Genomic DNA, 18,700 nt, shown 5'->3' on the forward strand with positions numbered 1-18,700 from the left:
TTTTCACAAAGTTGATTTACCTTTTAATACTTTTTAATACCCCGTGGACACCCTGAGTACAATTATGATTTCTATTTTAACTTTGACATTTCCCATCTCTAATAACACACCATTCTAACATTTCAAACGCCCACGCGAAACTAGTGACAATACACTTAATTGCATTTTAATTGATCATACTATAACACAGTAGGGAAGTGGTGGATCTTGTTTCTGACACCACGTCACACTGTGTAACTTTGTGCTTCTTCTGAAGATAATAATCTTACTGTACAGCTAAAGCATGTGACAGTCAATGGACGGACCATTGATGCCTCTGTGGAACGAACAGAAGAACTTTTTAATGGATGGCATTGATCCCAACTAAGCTATAATTAAGTGACTTCAGAGAACATAAAAATCTGACAGGATCAACCAGTTTCTTGTTTCGAGTAAAGATTTAAAGGAATCTTTCTCTTAATTACACCTCCTGTATAGTCAGTGTCAGTCCCCACACAATAGATCAAACTAACAGCTGTTTGTTGAAGATTAACTTCACTGCAGCAGGTCACAAAAGGACTGCTGCAGTCAACAATCACCACACATTGTTTCTAGCATAAATACAGATCCATGCAGTGTGATTCAGTTTGTTTCCAGATAAACTAAAGCAAACAACTGATCCTCTGGAAATATGACTGACGTCCTTTGTGTTCTTCCTCTTTTGGTACTCTTTTCCTTGACCTCATTACTTAGCATCACCCAGCTTTGGCCCTCTGAATGACATTTCTTTTATCAACAGCTTCCTCACTTGATCTCCCCTTTAACCATCAAATTAATAATGAAACAATATAATTCAACTAATCCCTGGAAACTGACTGTCAGGTATCCAAACTATGAAAATAAGAAATGTGTAAAACACATAAAAACATGAATATGATCTATCCACATACAGTACTTCAGGGTTAGTAATGTTGTTGTTAAACCTCCTAGTCACCATCTTCCTGGATGCAGGAAATAATTTAGGGTAATTTTATGGATTAAAATATCTTGATTAGCAATATTTACTAAATTAAATATGGAGCAAGGACAGTGGAAACAAACCATATGCTATTTGTTGTAGTGGATTCCACCAGATGTTTTCAAAGCAGGAGGTGGTCCTCCACAGTGAGTAGAACTGAAGAAATGTTACATGAATCATAAAATTATCACATAGAGGGGCCTAAATGTGTGCAATTCGGTTAAAGAGATGCTTTTATATTACAATATTTTTGAGGATTTTGAAACAAATAAATGCTTTAGCGGAGAGCTTTTGTGAGAGTGTCTATGGGATCAAATTAGCCTAATCAGGCAGGAACTGAGCCACCTTTTTTCTTTCCAAGCTTTGGCTGACTGGAGGCTCACAGTCACAGATGTAATTTTAATGATTTTAATGAATGAAAATATACATCTCACATCATTAATTTAAATTCTTCTCCTGGCACTGACACTGTGGCCAGTTTGTGGACTAAGGCCGGCCGTTAGTAGTCAGTGTTATCTGCTTTCCTACCAGTGGGTGGTGCCAAATGATAGTGAATATTGTAATATTTGTTTGAAGGCAGTGAGGATTAGGATGTTGTGGCAGTTTGTCAGTAGATGCTACAGTAAATTCAGTAGATTCACGTCTGTTTCATGTTGTCAACGTGTCACACAATAAAAAGTCACGGGAATGAACCTGCCACGGTTTCCTGTAAGTGGCACTGCTTTTAACCGTAAACAGCCAAGATAAGATAAAAAGCTTTTGCTGTCACATTACAGTTTATCTGTCGAACATACTGTGTGCAGAGCTGAGATATGAACAAAACAAACGACAAAGTGCATCTGTGGTTAGTTTCTTTATTCTTTCAGTTATCCCAACAGCTTTAATCAACCATGAAACATCCACCCCGTGTCAGTTACCATCTCCTTCATATCAAGTAATCATCACCCCTTTTGCATTATCAGTAGTTTTAAAAGTGCTTTACAATAGCACTGTCCCACTCTGGTCCCTTAAACAAACACTATATACAAAAGGTAACACAAAACAAGATTCCTCTTACATGTTCATCCACTGTACCCATTGACTAGTATGAATATCTCATATTCATGATGTCGTAGGACCACAGACGGCAAACATTGCTCAGTGATAAGCAGTCTTCAGCAAATACAGCTGCTATTCAACAAACATTTCAGTTACGTCTCTTGGTTCTTGAATCCCAGTAGAAACACCGACAGGGTCGTCAGTGGAAAAAACAACACAGGAATATTTTTTCTTTTATGCCGTTTCAAGTACAGTTCACACACAGGAGTCTTAACAAAACAGTCTGGCACAGCCAAGTTTAAGGATTAAATTAAACAGGCGCTACCTTTAAGGCTTTCCGTGTCTAAATAAAATTAAGTGCATCGAGCCAGTGTGTTCAGATTTTAGCATTTGGAAATGTTCTCAATACATTTGACATTCACTGGCACATTTCATTTAGGCACAAACGAGTTCTTTTAGGATGACAACCTTTTTCAAAAGGCACAGTGACGGATGCGTTTCGAAAGGTATTCTTAATTTTATACAACAGGGAAGAATAGATTACAACATGTCAAGCCCTCTGGGGCAAATTGCACTTAGTATAAATGCTTAGCGAATGCTTCAAGTCTTGTTCAGGCAGCATTTTACCAAGCCGGGTGACAGGATTGAGGAGCAGTGTAGTGTGACTGCAGCGCTCTCCCTCTCCCCGTTGTCCTCTCACATGATGGAGCATGTTAGGAAGTAGCTGGTTTGGGGCACAAATGCTGCTGACCTTTACATTCCTTGCGCGTCTTCTTTGAGCAGCCCATATATATGTTGGTTATTTTTTTGCCAACCCAAAAAACAAAACAAAAAAGCATGAGGATTTAAAACTAATAATAATTCATATGAATTCAAGATACCGTTTTGTAGTGCACGATTTTGCATATAGCTTTTTTTTTTTCTTCTTTTTTCTTCTTTTTCCCTTAGAAAACGTCTCCGATCTCGTAGAAAGGCACTTCGTTCTTGCACTGGACAGTCAAAACCAGTTTTGCTTTCAAGTCGTTGCATTAGATGAAAGAACACATGACAATAATGACACTTCAGATGTGCGCTGGACTCTGTTTTGGTTGCAGAGGCACTTGGATGAAAGCAACACAAAAAGTGAAAGTCTCAAGTTCAAGCTGGTCTGCTTCAAAAAAAAAAAAAAAAAAGACAAATAAACCTCTCTCTGTAATTCTCATTCCCTCCGTTGCAATCTGCACTTATTTAGTCATTCACATGGGTATAAAAGAGCCGCATTGGGTGAATCATTGGCTTAAAGTGACTTTTCACCACCTTTTATTTGCTCTCCCATTCCCATTCAAATGGAGTGCGGGCTTGGAGAGTTAGAGAATGGGGGGCAGCGACAAAGACATCCATTCTCTAGTAATTGCACTATGGTAAAACAAGGTCACTTGAGGTTTCATGCTACTTTCTCTCTCTTCCTCCTCCTACCACTCAAACTTCCACTGCTGGTTTTTGTCTCCCGGGGTACACCGCCTCATCTGGGTATCCGTGCGGCCCTCTGCCGTGCGGTAGGCTGTCACACACATGTCTGAGTGAGGGTGGTAGATGGTCCCGTCCTGAAGGGGGTTTAAGAATAAAGTTTGGATTAGAGGTAGGAATGCAAGATCAGGGGTAATGGGTACGTGTGGCGTGTACCTACCTTTTTGAACTCCCAGACGATACCGCGGGGTTTGACATCCCCATCATTAGGACAGTGCCTCATCCCGATGGAGGTCTGCCCTTCGATTACCTCAGCACACAGCTCTGTCACCGAGTTGAAACGGATCTCCTTTTGTGATGTGTACTCAAAGTACTGCGGCAGAGGACGCAAATGGTTATTTGCTCTGTATATATAGAATTTATGTGTTTTTTTTCTGCTGTGAAATCGAAACTACTTTGGAAAGAAACCCAACTGGAAAAGCAGCAGTTGCTGCTGTGCCTCCTTTCTATTGTTTTGGTACATCCCTCTTTCACCCGTAATCTCTCTGCTTTATTAGGAAAGTCTTTCAACAAGCACAATAGTGCAATTTGGCATGTTTTTTCTCCCTCCCTGCTAGGATTACTGGTTGTTTTTCTCTTACTCTCCTGTGGGATCATGTCCTGGCTAAGCTACCATTGCATGACGTGTCTGCATGTGTGTGTCAAGGGATCTCATCAGTAAAGACTTGGCCCTCTCAATCAACCAGACGCGAACACAAGCCCAACTCTCGCTCCTCCTCGGGTGTTATTTCAATATCCAGGCCCGTTGGGACAAAAGATGCAACACTCCCTGGGCTACCCTTTAAACGGAGGGTCAGGTAATCAATCTTCATACTTGCCCATCCTTCTCTTCACATCTCATACATCTTTCAGATGCATCTGGGCCCGTAATGGTTGTTTCTAATAAAAGACTCACTTGGGGCCCTTGTGTCTGGCTTCAAACTTATTTACCCAGGCTGTGCCATTCACTCTGGCTATGAGGCTCATGTATCTTTTAAATGGAACGTGGGTTCTTATGTGGGCCGCGAAGAGGAAGCAGGAGGGAGGCAGTGAAGGGCCCTCAGGTTTTTGTTTCAGCTGGGAGCTATTCAAACATTGATTTTCAGTCACACATGGTGCTTTTTGTGACTGCGGACACCTGATGCGGTGCATCAGTGGGGTAATCAGAGATATCAAGCAGGTTAGAGATTCACAGAAAGGAGCTCTGCCTATTGTCTGACTGCGACATTAAATATACATCCTCACAGACAAATAATCTGCAGGTCCCTAAACCATCCATCACTGGAGCTGGCAGGCATTCAGTTTAAGTACCAGTAATTCAATTGGACGATATTTTTGGGTATATGTGGACACAATACCAAACTTACTTTTGCCCCTCATTACATTCAACTCATGCTGGGCACCAGCAGAGAGAAATTTTCTGGTGTGAATCAACTGTGGCAGCTCGTTTTAGGGGTTAGCAGAAAGCATTGACATTTCGAGATACATCTCCCACTGGGCCTGGAGAGGTTGTGAGATTGTGACAGGAGAGAATATGTGCACCAGAGAGAGAGAGAGAGAGATGGAGAAAGACAACTGTGAAATTCTTAATGTACCTGGTTGCCTCCCTGGCCGTGGCAGCCAAACAGAGAAAGGTGTGCACCTGTGGGACTGTGCTCTGGAGCGTTGTAGTCCAGACACTCTGACTGTATGCCTGAGCTCCGCACCTGGCAGGACAAGGACAATACATGTCAATTAATAAATAAATAAAATTAAAAAAGCTGCATTTTATTAATTCTCTTGTTGGTTAATTCTCTAGAATGTAAGGTCACATACAGAACAGCACCAGTGAAGCTGGTAGATCCAGTCCCCTCCAAAATATCACTTTGAAACAAAAACACATTTTCACTTTCTCAAGATTTCAAATGAAAATGTCAATATTTATAGGTGTATGTCATTGTTGGCACTTGCCGTTTCAACTGGACAATGCCCTCATTATGTACCACTGACTTCACTGCTGTCAAGGTGAAACAAGTGGCAACAAGGCAAGAGGATGGATGTTTAGACGTTAAGTCCTTAGAAATCCTTCAGGGATTACTCCTTTTTCCTCAGACGCAGTGGCTACATCGTGGTGGCGAGATTGAATCATTTGTGAGCCAACCAAGAATTTTTGGAAACGCATTTAACAATGAAATACTCCACCAGGTGCCTGGATTAGAATTGTCTTGATCCCAGTCCAAATGGGTTTCAAAGCCTTTGTTTGTCTTAGTTCAGCCTCCTCGCTTTAAACAGGAATCCCCAGTTTCATGCCTCCTCCTCCCAGTTTTAGACTCAAAAGAAATGGATTTAAGGAAGAAAAGACACAATGGCCATTTTGTGTTTGACTTCAGTAACTAGGATGGTGCAAAGAACCACACAATCTGCATTTATTGTAAATAAAATACTCATGCTCAACTTGTAAATACTGAGTACAAAAATGGATAGCGGACACTCACAGCCCCGTGCCAGCCCACTCTGTCTTCAGGTACATGTAGGTCAGGGTAAATATTCTTCAGATACCAGTCAAAACTGTTGCATTTCAGCCTGTCTCTCAGCAGTAGCCGCTCTGAAATATCTCCATAAGTCTCCTGTAAAGAAAGCACACAATAAATCAGTCAGTAATTAACTTCCAGGGGAGGATGCAATATTTTACTAAGGATACATCAAAGCAGTCACACCATGAAAGTCAATATTTGCATCCTGGTTATAAGGACATGTGTAAGACACTCCACAACCATGACCTAATAACTGAACCAGGAAGCAAACTAGCAGGTGTTCGGTCACACCTAGATAGCTGTGTTTGTTTTAGTAAGAAACGCCGCCTTAAGCAAGTCAGACCGATGACATCTCCTGAGGGTAGAATATTACAACCTGTTACGACCTGTTCAGCCAGCATTGTAAGGCTGAAATTCACTGCAAATGTTGGTGAGATAAACAATGGAAGAATTCAGTGTTCTCAAATAAACTAAGAAATAAATAAATAAGTATATGAATACAATCCTTTGTGAAAACTCTTAAAAGAGTTCTACAAAAATCCAGGGCCCAAAACATTCATTAAAAATGAATGCTGGGGTTCTTGTGAAAAACAGGCAGGTGTGGTAACGGTTTCTAACGGTAAATCTGGAAGACAGCCAAGTGGATGTTTGAACCTCATAAAACTATCCGATCAATAAGTAACTAAACTAAAGAATTTCAACTATTCCAACACAATATCGTTGTCTTCATTTCTGCAGTATGCTTACATATTATGACAGCACCATATTAGATCTGAGCTGGTGAACTGGTCTGGCAGTGATGTGTTCAATCTCCTCCTGACCAGGTAATTTATTGTTTGATCAAAGATCCCTGACATTAATAATGTACTTTTTTTTTAGATAGGTGAAACTGAGATACATGAATCTTTGATGATGCCCAATACTCAGAACCTGAGAGGCACACAGCACAATCGTGCACGCCCTCTCACACATATGCCTGACCCAGTCAGACAGACAGTGTTTCATCATATGTTGACACCTAGCCAGGTGAATCATATATGAAACATCTAAATATAACATCAAAGGTGAGCTGCTCTCTTCACAATGTTAACATGGTGCTGCTAGGCACATAGCATCACTGAATGGCTTTAGTCTACTACCAGCTGAATGAAACAAGTGTGTAACAGGCTAACCGAGGCAGAGCTCAGAGCAGAATATGATTCAGGGAGTGTTCTACAGCTTGCAGCATGCCTTTCATTTGTTACCGTCTTACCTTTCTGGCTGGAGGATTCCTGTTGTAGAAGTGTTGTTTATAAGAGTCCATCCAAACTTCTGCAGCTCGTACGGTATTCTGGAGAAAGTTGGGCCGTGCATAAGGGGCCTTTTTAGGGAACACATGGCCCACGTGAGAGCAGGGGTGAATCTCTAGGCTGCCCCCACACTGCCACACCTAACATACAACAGAGGAAGTTTTTTTAAAAGTTTCCCTTAACCAGGGGAAATCAAGATTTAAGACTTATCAAAACATCAGCAATTACACGGTTATCATTAACCAAATGCATTGTCTACTGTACACCACATGTTGAAATGATTTATGACCCCGAGTAGCGCACTTTGGCACTTGGACCTGTCCTATGTCCATAAGTGACATATTTCAAACTGATAAGCAAGAGTTAAATCTGTTTGATGGGATTAGTGCTTGTGCACAGATCAAATAGCTCATAAGCTTCAGTGCATCCAAACCATAAAACAAACAGAGTGATAGTGTTTGTGGTGATTGGTGCTATGCTAGAAATCCGATCTGTGTTCTCTGAACCTTCGGTCTCAGCATGAAAATTCAACCTTCGTGTGACTGCGTTTGAGAACAGCTCTGATTTATGGTGTAAATTTGTCTTGTATAATTGCTTGATCTTCCACCACCGAAAGACCAAAGGGGAAAAAACACCATGCTTAAAGAATGAAAGGTTGTTAACGCTGCATTTTTTTTTGAATACTTGGCTGAGCTATGCTCCAATTACACATGGCAAAATCATTACCATATATCCATAGCCAAATAGCCATTAAATGACAGCCCCTTCCATCTTAATTCACCAGGCACTTTACCCCCGCACCATATCTTCTTAGCACTCCAAAAACAGCGTTGAGAACCAATTCACTAAACATAAATTATGTATGTCAAAAAGTCCCTGTGAGAGGCATTTTTATTTTCACATGCATAACCCATCACTCAGAGGAACGGCTCATTCGTCTTCACGCTGAAAACCACATACACACTATAAATCATGGACACACAATTTACATAGCCTACCCTTGAATGCTCCTGCTACAAATTCACACATAGCCTAAAATCTGTGCCAATCTGATTGACGCAGACAAGTGAAAAGAGACACCAACGTCACAACAAGACATCAGCCAATATCAGGGTGCTGTTTCAGGCCAACTGCGATCTGACACTGACATGTGTCTCTTTCACATCAATTACCCACTGACTGTTTGCTGTTAGATGGATAAATCAAAGGATCGGGGGTCATGAAAAGGTCCTCTCTGGTAATGAAATGCCAATAAACCTCAATTCAATTCATCAGTGTTTATCTGTACTCTTTTTCACAGTAGCAAGTGAGCTGAGTCAATGGATGTTCTGTCTGACTAAGAGATTTTGGTAAGGAAGCCAGTTAGATTAGTCACTCTTTCCCAACACTTTAAAAAGCTGCGCTCTGGTCTCATATTGCAAAGTGGCACCGTGGTAAAGTAGTGACTCTGTGGTCCACACTGAAGGAGAACTGAACTCACCCTGAAGGAGAGCTCCAGGTTTTCTCCTCCCCACACCTCCATGCCCATGTCATATGTTCCCAGGTACTCAAAGTAGGCCTTGCTCACTGCAAATAATCCACCTGCCATTGTTGGAGACCTGGGAGAAAGAATAAAAATGAGATGACTATATAATGGTAATTTTCAATCCTACATTCCCACAGAAGTAATTTAGCCTTTTTCTGATCCAGTGCAAATGTAGCTATCAGGTGTTAATGTCAATTAGAAGATGTGCACTTCCGTATCAAAAGTGGCTGTTAAAGAGTAACTACACGCCAGCTATTGTGTAGGGGTGGCTCTGACCACAGTCATTCCTGTGCAGATGCACAATGCAAAGCTGCAAACTCATGCATCGCAGTGATCACAGCAAAAGATTACATGGAATGCAATGGACTTTTGACTTTCAATCATAGCCAGTGCAACAACACTTTTCTTCCATGCAAGATTTTAGTAGCAGCTTCAGCTTGAAGCAGCATGATTAAGTAGTTGATAAAAATGTCATGGATTGTACTGCCATTTCTGTGAGAGTCTGCATCGTTTCTGAGAGCAATATGGGAGTGTCAAATCTAAAAGGAGGTTTGATAATTAGGGAGCAACATGTGTTCACAGTATGGACTTAGAAATTAAATTCTTTTAGACTCCCCTATTGATCCCAGTGTGTAACAAAGCAGTCAGATTTTCTCAGGATGTAATAGAAGTGGAAATGTAGTAAGTACTAATAAAGTAACATAACACGTGCATTACAAATCAGCCATGAGAGGTGAATTACAATTTTGAGAGCAGAGCTCTACACTGACACTGGTGCCAATCAGATAAAGTGATAGTAGTACTGAAGTATCATGCGGTCACCTGATGGGGTCAATGCGAGACTTGCGCCTCTTGCGTTCCACTTCGGGGACGGAGTGCCACTGAAAGGTGAGTCTCCAGTCAAAACCTCCGATCATTGGCTCATCCGTCTGCATGTAAAACTCAAAAGTGTTCCAGTCAATGGTGTCAATCACAGGGCACACGATGGTACTGGCATTCTCACCGATCCTAAACACAAAGCATGGTCACGAAATGTAGATATCTTTGGGTTTGGTATTTGAGAAAGCTCTTACTCATCTCAAGTCAACCCACCTTTCCAAGAGAGGCTCAATCCAGCCAGGGACACACTCGCAGTGGCAATCAAGGAATGTCAGCACGTCACCCGTGGCATAGGTGGCTCCAATGAGACGTGCCCGGACCAGACCTTCCCTTTTGTTGGTGCGTATTAGCCGCACACGCTGCAGATTACTGATGTAGTCAGCCAATTGGGATTTCAAGTAGCCTAATTTTTTATAAACACACACACAAATGGACATAATCATCATTTGTACAATTAAATTAAGTATTATTTCCATGTCCTACGCCTAACTTCTCTTTCTTTAAAGCTGCCTTGGTCAATTTTTGGCCACAAGAGGACAACAAAAAAATCAGATACACGGCTACTGCCATATTAGTGGCTTATGAGGCTGGTCCTAACTTATGTTAGACATAAAGCCACACTGGTATTCATTTGGAGCTGTGTTTCTGGACACCACATGAATATACAGTAAGTCCAGTTTCCTCTGTTGTGGTCATCTTCATCTCCGGGATGATGAGTGTGGCTCAGACTCAACTAAAAAGTCAATTTGCAAGCTACAAAACCAAAACAATTAGTTAAAATGGGGTCAAAATGGGGTTTATTATACATTTATCTTGTGAGTAGGAGTCATTTGACTCAAGGTTATTATAAAGAATGTTGATTATAAACATTACATTAAAACATTCGCTCATGAATCAGTCACTACTTTACTTCAGTATCAGATGTGGCGTGAGTACACCGTTTACCTGAGGTCAACACAAGTCTTGGTATGTTATACTCTGTTCAACCAAGACGGAAACATGAGAGAAAGCTGTCTGTCCTCCGGTCACTGTCTGTCTGCAGTAACCCTTCTGGTTGAGGAGTGGCGTGTCTAGCATTCCATTTGGTCGGGGTGGTCAGAGGAGAGGAAATTATGTCATGGGAACTCATCGCACACTGAAGTAATCATTATAATGTAATGTCTCCGATACAGAGAGACTAGACTAGCTGGGACAGAATACTAATTGCATTAAGACAGACAGACAGACAGACATCAAGCTAAAGGTATATCCAGTTTCTGAAGTATCAGTGTTGGCACGGGTCTGCAGAAATCAGTTCACATTCTGTTTGCTGGTGAAGATCATGTGATGCGGTTGAAAGTTTCATAATGTGTCACGTAGAAGCTGACAGTGTACTTCTTGTTTTTCAATTAAATATAAAATATCCAGGAAATAAGAGTCTGTTATTAGAAAGAAACTTTACTTTGCCAAGAATTCTCTCTATTTCTAATGATTGTAGCAGTTTTACCAGATTTCCTACATTTCAACCTTTAAAAATGACTAAAACAAAGCCGCTTCCAGTAACTCTACACCTTATTCCATCATTAAAGGAAAGTGTCTGGACTTGTTTCTGAGGATGTTCTTCTAATTGCTTTGGGAACGTATCCAGAGGCGTTATCTATTCACTGCTCCGTAGATAGAATCTTTTCTCTATATATAGCAGTGTCCTGCTTGACTCATTCTCCTGTATGCTGTCAATGTGGAAAAAAAAAAAGAAATCAAAGCACAGCTGAGGTTTGGCTTTGTTAAACTAGGCCAAGACTGTCAGCCCAGCATGAAAAACATATTTCTGACACTTTTATTTTTACACACAAAAAAAATAACACTTTTTTTTTTTTATTATTAGTGTGGAGGGTCAGACCTCTGTCACTGTAGTCATCAATGAGGATGATCTCTTTCAACAGGATGGCAGGTGTGGTCTCCAGGACACTGTGAATAGTCCTCAACAGAGTGGACCAGGCCTCATTGTAGAAAGCTATGATCACAGAAGTGGTGGGTAAACGCCGGTATTCAAACTTCTTACTTCGGCATCTGAGATATGTTTGTGTGTATGAGTTTGGGGGGAGGGGGAGACAGACAGAGATGTCATTTGCATCAGTACACATGAACATTATACATATTTATGTCGAAAACAACAGCATCCAAAATGAACTCATAGAAGCAAGAAATTATGCTTTCATACTGTCAGAGAGGTTTCAGCAACTATGGTGGAAGAGAAGAGAGAGGGGGGGGTTGTCTGGTCTTAATCCAGATGGCAGTCATTAAAACAATAAAGAGACGCAGAAATATGGATGGGGGTGGGGAGGGTATCACACCAGTGAGCAACATACCACAGCAGTGCTCTGGGAGAGACCACAGAAACTTGAACAAACAGAGACGAACAGAACAGAACAGAACAGAACAGAGTGAGGGGACAGGAAACTTAACAGTTACAGCTTATGGGAATGAGAACACTATGAGAAACACGAGGAAGAAAAATGGTTTTTTTGTTGTTGCTGTGAGCTCTATTTTCATGAAGTGGCATACAACACAGAGAGAGTGTAACCACTGGCACAGGATGAATTAATTCTGGTCATTTTGTAGCCAGAGGTTCAACCCACAACTATGATACTGTTGGAAGTAAGTTTTACCCTAACATTAGTCACAACCAATTAACAACTATGTCCACAGGGTTGAAACACTGTCCTGATGGAGAGAACAGTGCAAAGTGAATCTGCTCTTGTCCCGGGAGGAAACTGTGTAACTATGGAGTAGGTGTAGAACTAAAACAAGCGTGTACCCAGCACCACCCATCGCCTTAAAATAAATTAGCTCAAGAGGAAATCACACGTTTACTTCCAGTGTTGCTCGGCAAGAAGCCAAACAAAATTGCTCTTGGGACAGTTTGACAACAACGGAGAGGGGGGGACACATTCATTATAGGTTAACTCAGATCTGTGAATGGTGCAATCCACAAATGACCTCCATTCACACCTCAGCTTTATATGTATAGTCATAAAAAATGTTATATTCAACCATCAAAGTAAAACTAGCTGATATATTGTTATCAGTAGAATCTGTTCATGCAAAGTAGCACAGAGCAGCACTGTGCACCTCTGTTAAGTCATGGACAGGTGGGCAGGGCGCTAAAAGCAAATGAGTTCTGCATGCCACTTCAGCCCCGCTGACTCTTTCCAGTCACTAAAAGGTAGCAGGCAAAGGGAAGAAAATGTCACTCTGCCAGCGCAGAGATCCATCATGTAAACGCATAAAAGTGTCAGTCTGTACGATTCAGTAACTCTGTTTTAAAATTTCCACCAAAAGCTGGAGGACTGATGATGATATCTCTTGTTTGAATGTTATCTGTGCGGTGTTTGACTTTCGAGCTTATCCTGAGAAGCACAAAGCATCTTATCGATGTACCTTCGGATATGCAGGAGTCTCGCTGGTAAAACGGTTTATTCCACTGTGAGATCAATTTTTCTGTGTCTGTAGTTTTAAGTCTAATAAGAGATGATTTACCATGATGTGTTTAATACCAGAAATATCGAAAATGTCCTTAGGTGTAACAATGAATTCAGCTCTAAAGGAAATCTACAATTAACTGGGACACTTTATATAAAACAAAAAAAGGCTTCTAAGCAAACGATGGTTCTCTCGCCACACTCACAGATACCACATCTGGGTTTGATTACAATTGGAGCCAGTAAAAGATTGGGCAAAGGCGGAAGGAGAAACTACTCATAAAAGATGTCGCACTCTGCGTTTCATCACAGAGGCTGAGCTGGGAACAGCTGTGGACAACAGCTCTGGATGGAATAAATCCATCTAGGCGGAGAGCTGCTTACACCAGGTTTAATCAGCCCTGCAATGCATCATGAGAGCCTTCATCGTCGTTTCAAACTGTCAGTGGGAAACTGATTCCAGTTAAGAGCTCAACTTAATCTCTACTGAGTAATTTATCCCTGGCAACGCTGCAGCACAGCTATCAGCCCCACGCAGCGTTCAAGGCCAAAGATACATATATGTTTGGAAAAAGGAAAATAGCAAGCAACAAAGAAATAAGTGATTTGCGAGAAAGCAATTTGAGGCAACCGTTACAGTCCATTAGTCACCTTCTGACTAGTGGCACATTCCTCTGTAGGATCCCTTTTCGCTCTACTCACTCATTCATCCTGTGATCCTGGATGTGCCGGTGGAGGGAAATCTTATCACTGACATAGATATTGATGGCATAGCGCTCCACACTGTCCTGCTCCTGTTTCTTTTCCTCAGGGCTGAGGTTGACGTGTGAGGCCCGACCCCACTCCCCCAATGCATTGTTGTCTGGCGCTGACTTAATGTAGAGGGGCCGAGCCAACTGCGCATCAGCCCCGCTCTCCCCTATGGGAAGCTGTCTTTCCAGAACATTGTGATCCTCGTCTTCCTCTTCTACAGATGAAGAAGAGGGGAAAGAGGAGCGTGCTAACAGAAGGTAGCCCAGCCACAGAAGCCAGAGCAGGAAGCCAGCCTTGGCCAGCACGCCCAGTTTTCGAGAGAAACGCCCCCTCATGACAGAAGGCCCCGTGACCGGCTGAGCTTCAGGGTGCCCTACAGGACACAAGCCTCTGGAGAACAGAAAAGAGACACAGAATGACAAAAAACATGATCATTAAGATTTTTTAATATCACGTCAGAAACATCAAATGGAGAGGAAACATGTACGTTTTTGTGAGAAAGATCCAACAAGTAACTACCACTGACAGGAGGTGATTTAGAAGATTGAGACTCTCCTCATTAGAATAAGGTTTAATCAAGTAACAAACCCATTCACAATTAAGTGAAGTTATTCACCTAAACACCAAAAAAAAAAAAAAAGTGTTTCTCTCTGAATTCACAAGTGCCCCAAAGGACACAGCTCCAATAGACCAGACCAGTACTAATCAACGGCAACATCATAAATATAATCGCATGCTCAAGGCTGCATTAAGATGCTCATTAAACACAAATTGCAAAGATGGGAGAGGCTAAATTATGGCTTACAGTACAGTAATGCGCTGAATAAATTGAGTCTGTGAGAGACGTGTTAACCTGATGAACTTCATTACAACGGTGCAGTTTTAGTCACGCTGCATCAGAGTGAATCTTAAATAGGGAGGCGTTTTTTTCCACAAACTGTGCCGCTGTGACTTTTTCAAAGCTTTCACACGTCATGCAAGATTCAATTCACACTTGTCAGAACCATTACTATGAAAACCTCTAAAGGCTTTTGTCCGCAATGTTTCCCCCCTGAAATGTATCACCTTTATCTACCACTGAAGTATTTTCTGGAAAGTCTTAACTTGGTGAATCACATCAGTCAGTTGAGCTTTTGCAATGTCCCACAATGTAGCAATCAGCAACACCTTTTGTACGGCAGGCCCAGATTTTGCACAATTTATCTACATTAAAGATTACACAGATCTAAAAGAAAATAGTATGATAGATCTAAGCTATCCTTTTATTTATACTTAGATTAAGAATAAGGCATTTTTAAGGCTTCCTCATTTTAAAATTTCCATTCCGGACTCAGCCAAAAAAAAAAAGGAGCTGCCAAAAAACCTGGGTGAAATATTTTCAAGACGATAGATCTCTTTTTCCGGTTTAAAAATAGGATTAGCTTTGGTTTGTAGATACACAATCACCGCAATTTAGACGTTTTTGTCTGGCAGATCAGCTTAGCATGCCAGGATTTGAAAGAGCGCTGCGGTAAAAAACAGACCACTTAGCTATGTTGACACTGAATTGACTCTAATCACATAATTGTGTTGCATTAATATTAGAGCAGGGTGCCATTTACACTCGTGCCAGCCAGTGTCAGACAGGCTCAAGACTGATGTTGCAAACACACACACACACACACACACACACACACACACACACACACACACACACACACACACTAACACGGCGTTTCCCTCCTCATCTTCATACCAGAGAACAATGATGGTTAATTCTTAAGACTGCCAGCACTGTGAGAACAGCTTGACGTTATGTAGCTTCAGAGGAAACGCTCTCTCAAAAAAAAAAGTGTGTGCTATTTCTATATATATATAATATATATACACAGTATATATGTGTATTTGTATATGGTACCGATTCAGAGTGAGGGGAAACTCACTTTCCACTTCCTTCAAGGCAGCAGCACAGCCCTTTCAGTCCAGTCTGGGCAGTGGCCAGAGGACTCGGGAGTCTTGAGGTTACAAAATGGAGACGCTTGCAGACAAAACCCCTCTTTATTAGCTGTCCATCACACCTTCCACTCTCTCTGAATCTGATAGCCTTAATGGGGAGAGCTGTTTGGAACAAACAGGAGGGGACAGGGCCTAAGATGTAGTTTTAAATCCTGCCCCACTGTTTTGGCTGAGAGGGAATGAAAGAAAGACAAAAAAAAAAAAAGTGGGTGAGGGATAAGGTTTGTTTCCCAAGCTGTAATCTGTGGTGCATGTTTCACCCCGTCACGCTTGATAGGACTTTAAAAACAGAGAATGAAAAAGATGGGTCCATAATTCATAATTGATGTTATACATAAGAAACAGGCTTGATGTTGGGAGTCACTTGCTTCTCACATGTCAGAAGTGGAGTGGCAACTATGTGGCAACTATAAGACGGTCGCTCTTTATGATCAAACTGGAATGAGCAGGTTGAACCGCATAGTGGGCATTATGCGGCTCATTTCCTCATCTGGCAGTCAGGAGAGAATAGCTGTAAACAGACAGTATGTAATATCCAACAAGCAACAGGTGAGGGAACAAAACTACTCTCCTTCATAACATGCTGGTGCTTTTTCAGTCTGTACAAAGACCTGCAGGACAGAAACACTGTGCTCTCTCTCTCTCTCTCTCACTCTCTAAACACAAACATCTCTTTGCTGGTTATATTCTGTGTACTCTGCATTACGATGTGTATGACACACCCCAGACAAATCCAAACAGACCTGTGAGCTTTGACTTCTCTCGCTTCACTTGAACACAGGGATGCCAAAAATGCTCCAGCAAATCTCAGAGAGTTCTCCATATTTATACCTAAATGAATGAGCCCTGTGAAATGAATGAGGCCTATTACAGATCTGACTTTTATTTTCAGTTTGGTTTTTGTTTTGTTACCCCAGTCTAATGGGAGAAAAGTGAAGGTTTCACAGGTGTCAGGAGATTCAGAAGAGATTGCAGAGACAAGCTGTCACGGGTGTAACTTGTAGTGAAAACACACAGTTCAGCAACAGGTCTACTCGTCTGTCAAATTAAACCAACGCTCGGATTATAATTTGTTTTATAACCAGCAGAGAGGATTAACTAACGTGAGTGGTTAGCGCAGCAGTGACTCAGAAAAAAAAATATATAAAGACAAATCTCAACTCCTTCAAAGAGGCAACAACAACAACGACCATTTAAAACAAATTATATATTTTTTTTTACGTTGGCTCCGCCGCGCCGACTGACTGACTGACTTAACTGGTAAACAAGAAAGGAAGTGAGGAATGCATATTAAGTTACCCACAGCGCTAACGAGCAGACTGCACTTTGAACACAACCTACATGACAGCTACAAAAAAAGGACGTTTCTCTCAGAAAAAGTACGAGAGGTGTTAGTTAGGAGTTTACCTTGACAACAAGTTACATGTCTCGGAGTTTCTTCGAGGTTGCTAAGGCCGTTGTTTGTCAGCCTGACTACGCTCGTCTCCCAGTTAAACCTCTGGCTTGCAGATGTCAGCATACCCACATCCTCTCCTCCACGTTGGGCTTCTGACCCGCTCGTCCAAGCGTACACTGATACGACGCAGCTTCCGGTGTTTGCCTTTCATAATAAAAGCACGACGGGGAAAGCTCCCTTTAACGGTTGATAAGATACAATAAAGCTAATATATGTGAACATTTAAATATATTTATGTAAACTCTTTCTCCCCCCTGGCGTAGAATATACATGAATGTTTTTGTAATGTTTTGTATATGATCTGTGTTCCTTTGTTTGTGAAACAAAGTTCTAATAAAAAATAAATAAATAAATAAATAAAGATACAATAAAGCACAAAGAGAGATATAATTATGAATACTAAACATACTATAAATACACATTTAATAGTTTGACTCCCTACGAGAAGGCAAAACTATAAAATGAACTTAAATTAACGGTTTTAAAAATCACATAAAGTTAATACATTACATTAATACAAGTTAAAACATTAGCTTATCTCTCCATATACAATTAACTTCCCCATACAAAAAGTAAAACCAGAAAAAAACTTTATTCTACCTTACTTCCGGTGTTGGCAGCGTCCTCTTCAGTGAGCTTGACGCAGCACTTCATGCTAACCACTGTTAGCTGTCATTTGTCTCGATTTGCCTCAAGCTATAATTACTGCTCTAAAGATTTTTCATGACTTAATCAGTGAGTGTGGTCTGTGTGCCAAGTGACAAAGGTAAAACGTAACCTTCAAAGTGCAGCGGTGAACTTGAAAACTTCCACACTGAGAGTTTTGGAGAGTTTTAAGTGAACAAAAGCTGTGAAATACTACAGAAATATTCAGGACTGCCACATATCCTGTATTTAAACCGAGTATCTGAGATGCTCTCATCAAGTTTGAAAGCAAGAGGAGGGTGTGTCACATGGCGTGCCCTTTAAACATTTCACTATTAGTTGAAGTTCATCCTTTTTTATATACATTCTTAGATCTGTTGATTCATTAATAGCTAATCTGCATCATGTTTATGAGCTGAAAGTGTGTAGGCCATTGTACAGAGTGTCTTTATTTGTGCGCTCTAGAGACACGTGGATTGGCAACAAAATAAATCCGCACAATAAACAAGCCATTAAATGGGTTTTAAAAACTGCTTTTACTGATACTTGTCATTTAGGCTATTCTTCAATTGTGCTTGCAGAACATGGATCAAAAGCTTTAAATAATGAATTAAGTTTATTTAATGGATTGATTTCTAGGGTACAGAGAAATCAATCAGGAAAA

At 41.1% G+C, this 18,700-nt stretch overlaps 1 protein-coding gene across 1 annotated transcript; it reads right to left on the bottom strand.

The window, feature by feature from the left end:
* Nucleotides 1-1,837: 1,837 nt before the first annotated feature.
* On the bottom strand, nucleotides 1,838-17,527 carry poc1bl (POC1 centriolar protein homolog B (Chlamydomonas), like). The gene is made up of 11 exons (XM_010734780.3): nucleotides 17,343-17,527; nucleotides 13,890-14,330; nucleotides 11,606-11,775; nucleotides 9,940-10,129; nucleotides 9,670-9,855; nucleotides 8,803-8,920; nucleotides 7,286-7,462; nucleotides 5,995-6,126; nucleotides 5,116-5,226; nucleotides 3,702-3,854; nucleotides 1,838-3,618 (listed from the first exon to the last, which is right to left on the bottom strand). Exons 2-11 carry the CDS (start codon nucleotides 14,273-14,275, stop codon nucleotides 3,487-3,489), a joined length of 1,755 nt encoding a protein of 584 aa, XP_010733082.2. The 5' UTR covers nucleotides 14,276-14,330; nucleotides 17,343-17,527; the 3' UTR covers nucleotides 1,838-3,486.
* Between the last annotated feature and the right edge of the window lie 1,173 nt (nucleotides 17,528-18,700).

The sequence above is a fragment of the Larimichthys crocea genome, chromosome XIII, assembly GCF_000972845.2.
Source record: "Larimichthys crocea isolate SSNF chromosome XIII, L_crocea_2.0, whole genome shotgun sequence".
In the NCBI taxonomy this organism is placed as follows: Eukaryota; Metazoa; Chordata; class Actinopteri; family Sciaenidae; genus Larimichthys; species Larimichthys crocea.

What these genes read in the sequence shown, in the direction of transcription:
- poc1bl (XM_010734780.3), bottom strand. Translation starts at nt 14,275, where the DNA reads ATGAGGGGGCGTTTCTCTCGAAAACTGGGCGTGCTGGCCAAGGCTGGC. An exon ending in ATTGAGCCTCTCTTGGAAAG is followed by an intron (nt 9,856 to 9,939) that starts GTGGGTTGACTT and finishes CTTTGTGTTTAG; the next exon opens with GATCGGTGAGAATGCCAGTA. An exon ending in GAGTGGGCTGGCACGGGGCT is followed by an intron (nt 5,227 to 5,994) that starts GTGAGTGTCCGC and finishes TTGTCCTGCCAG; the next exon opens with GTGCGGAGCTCAGGCATACA.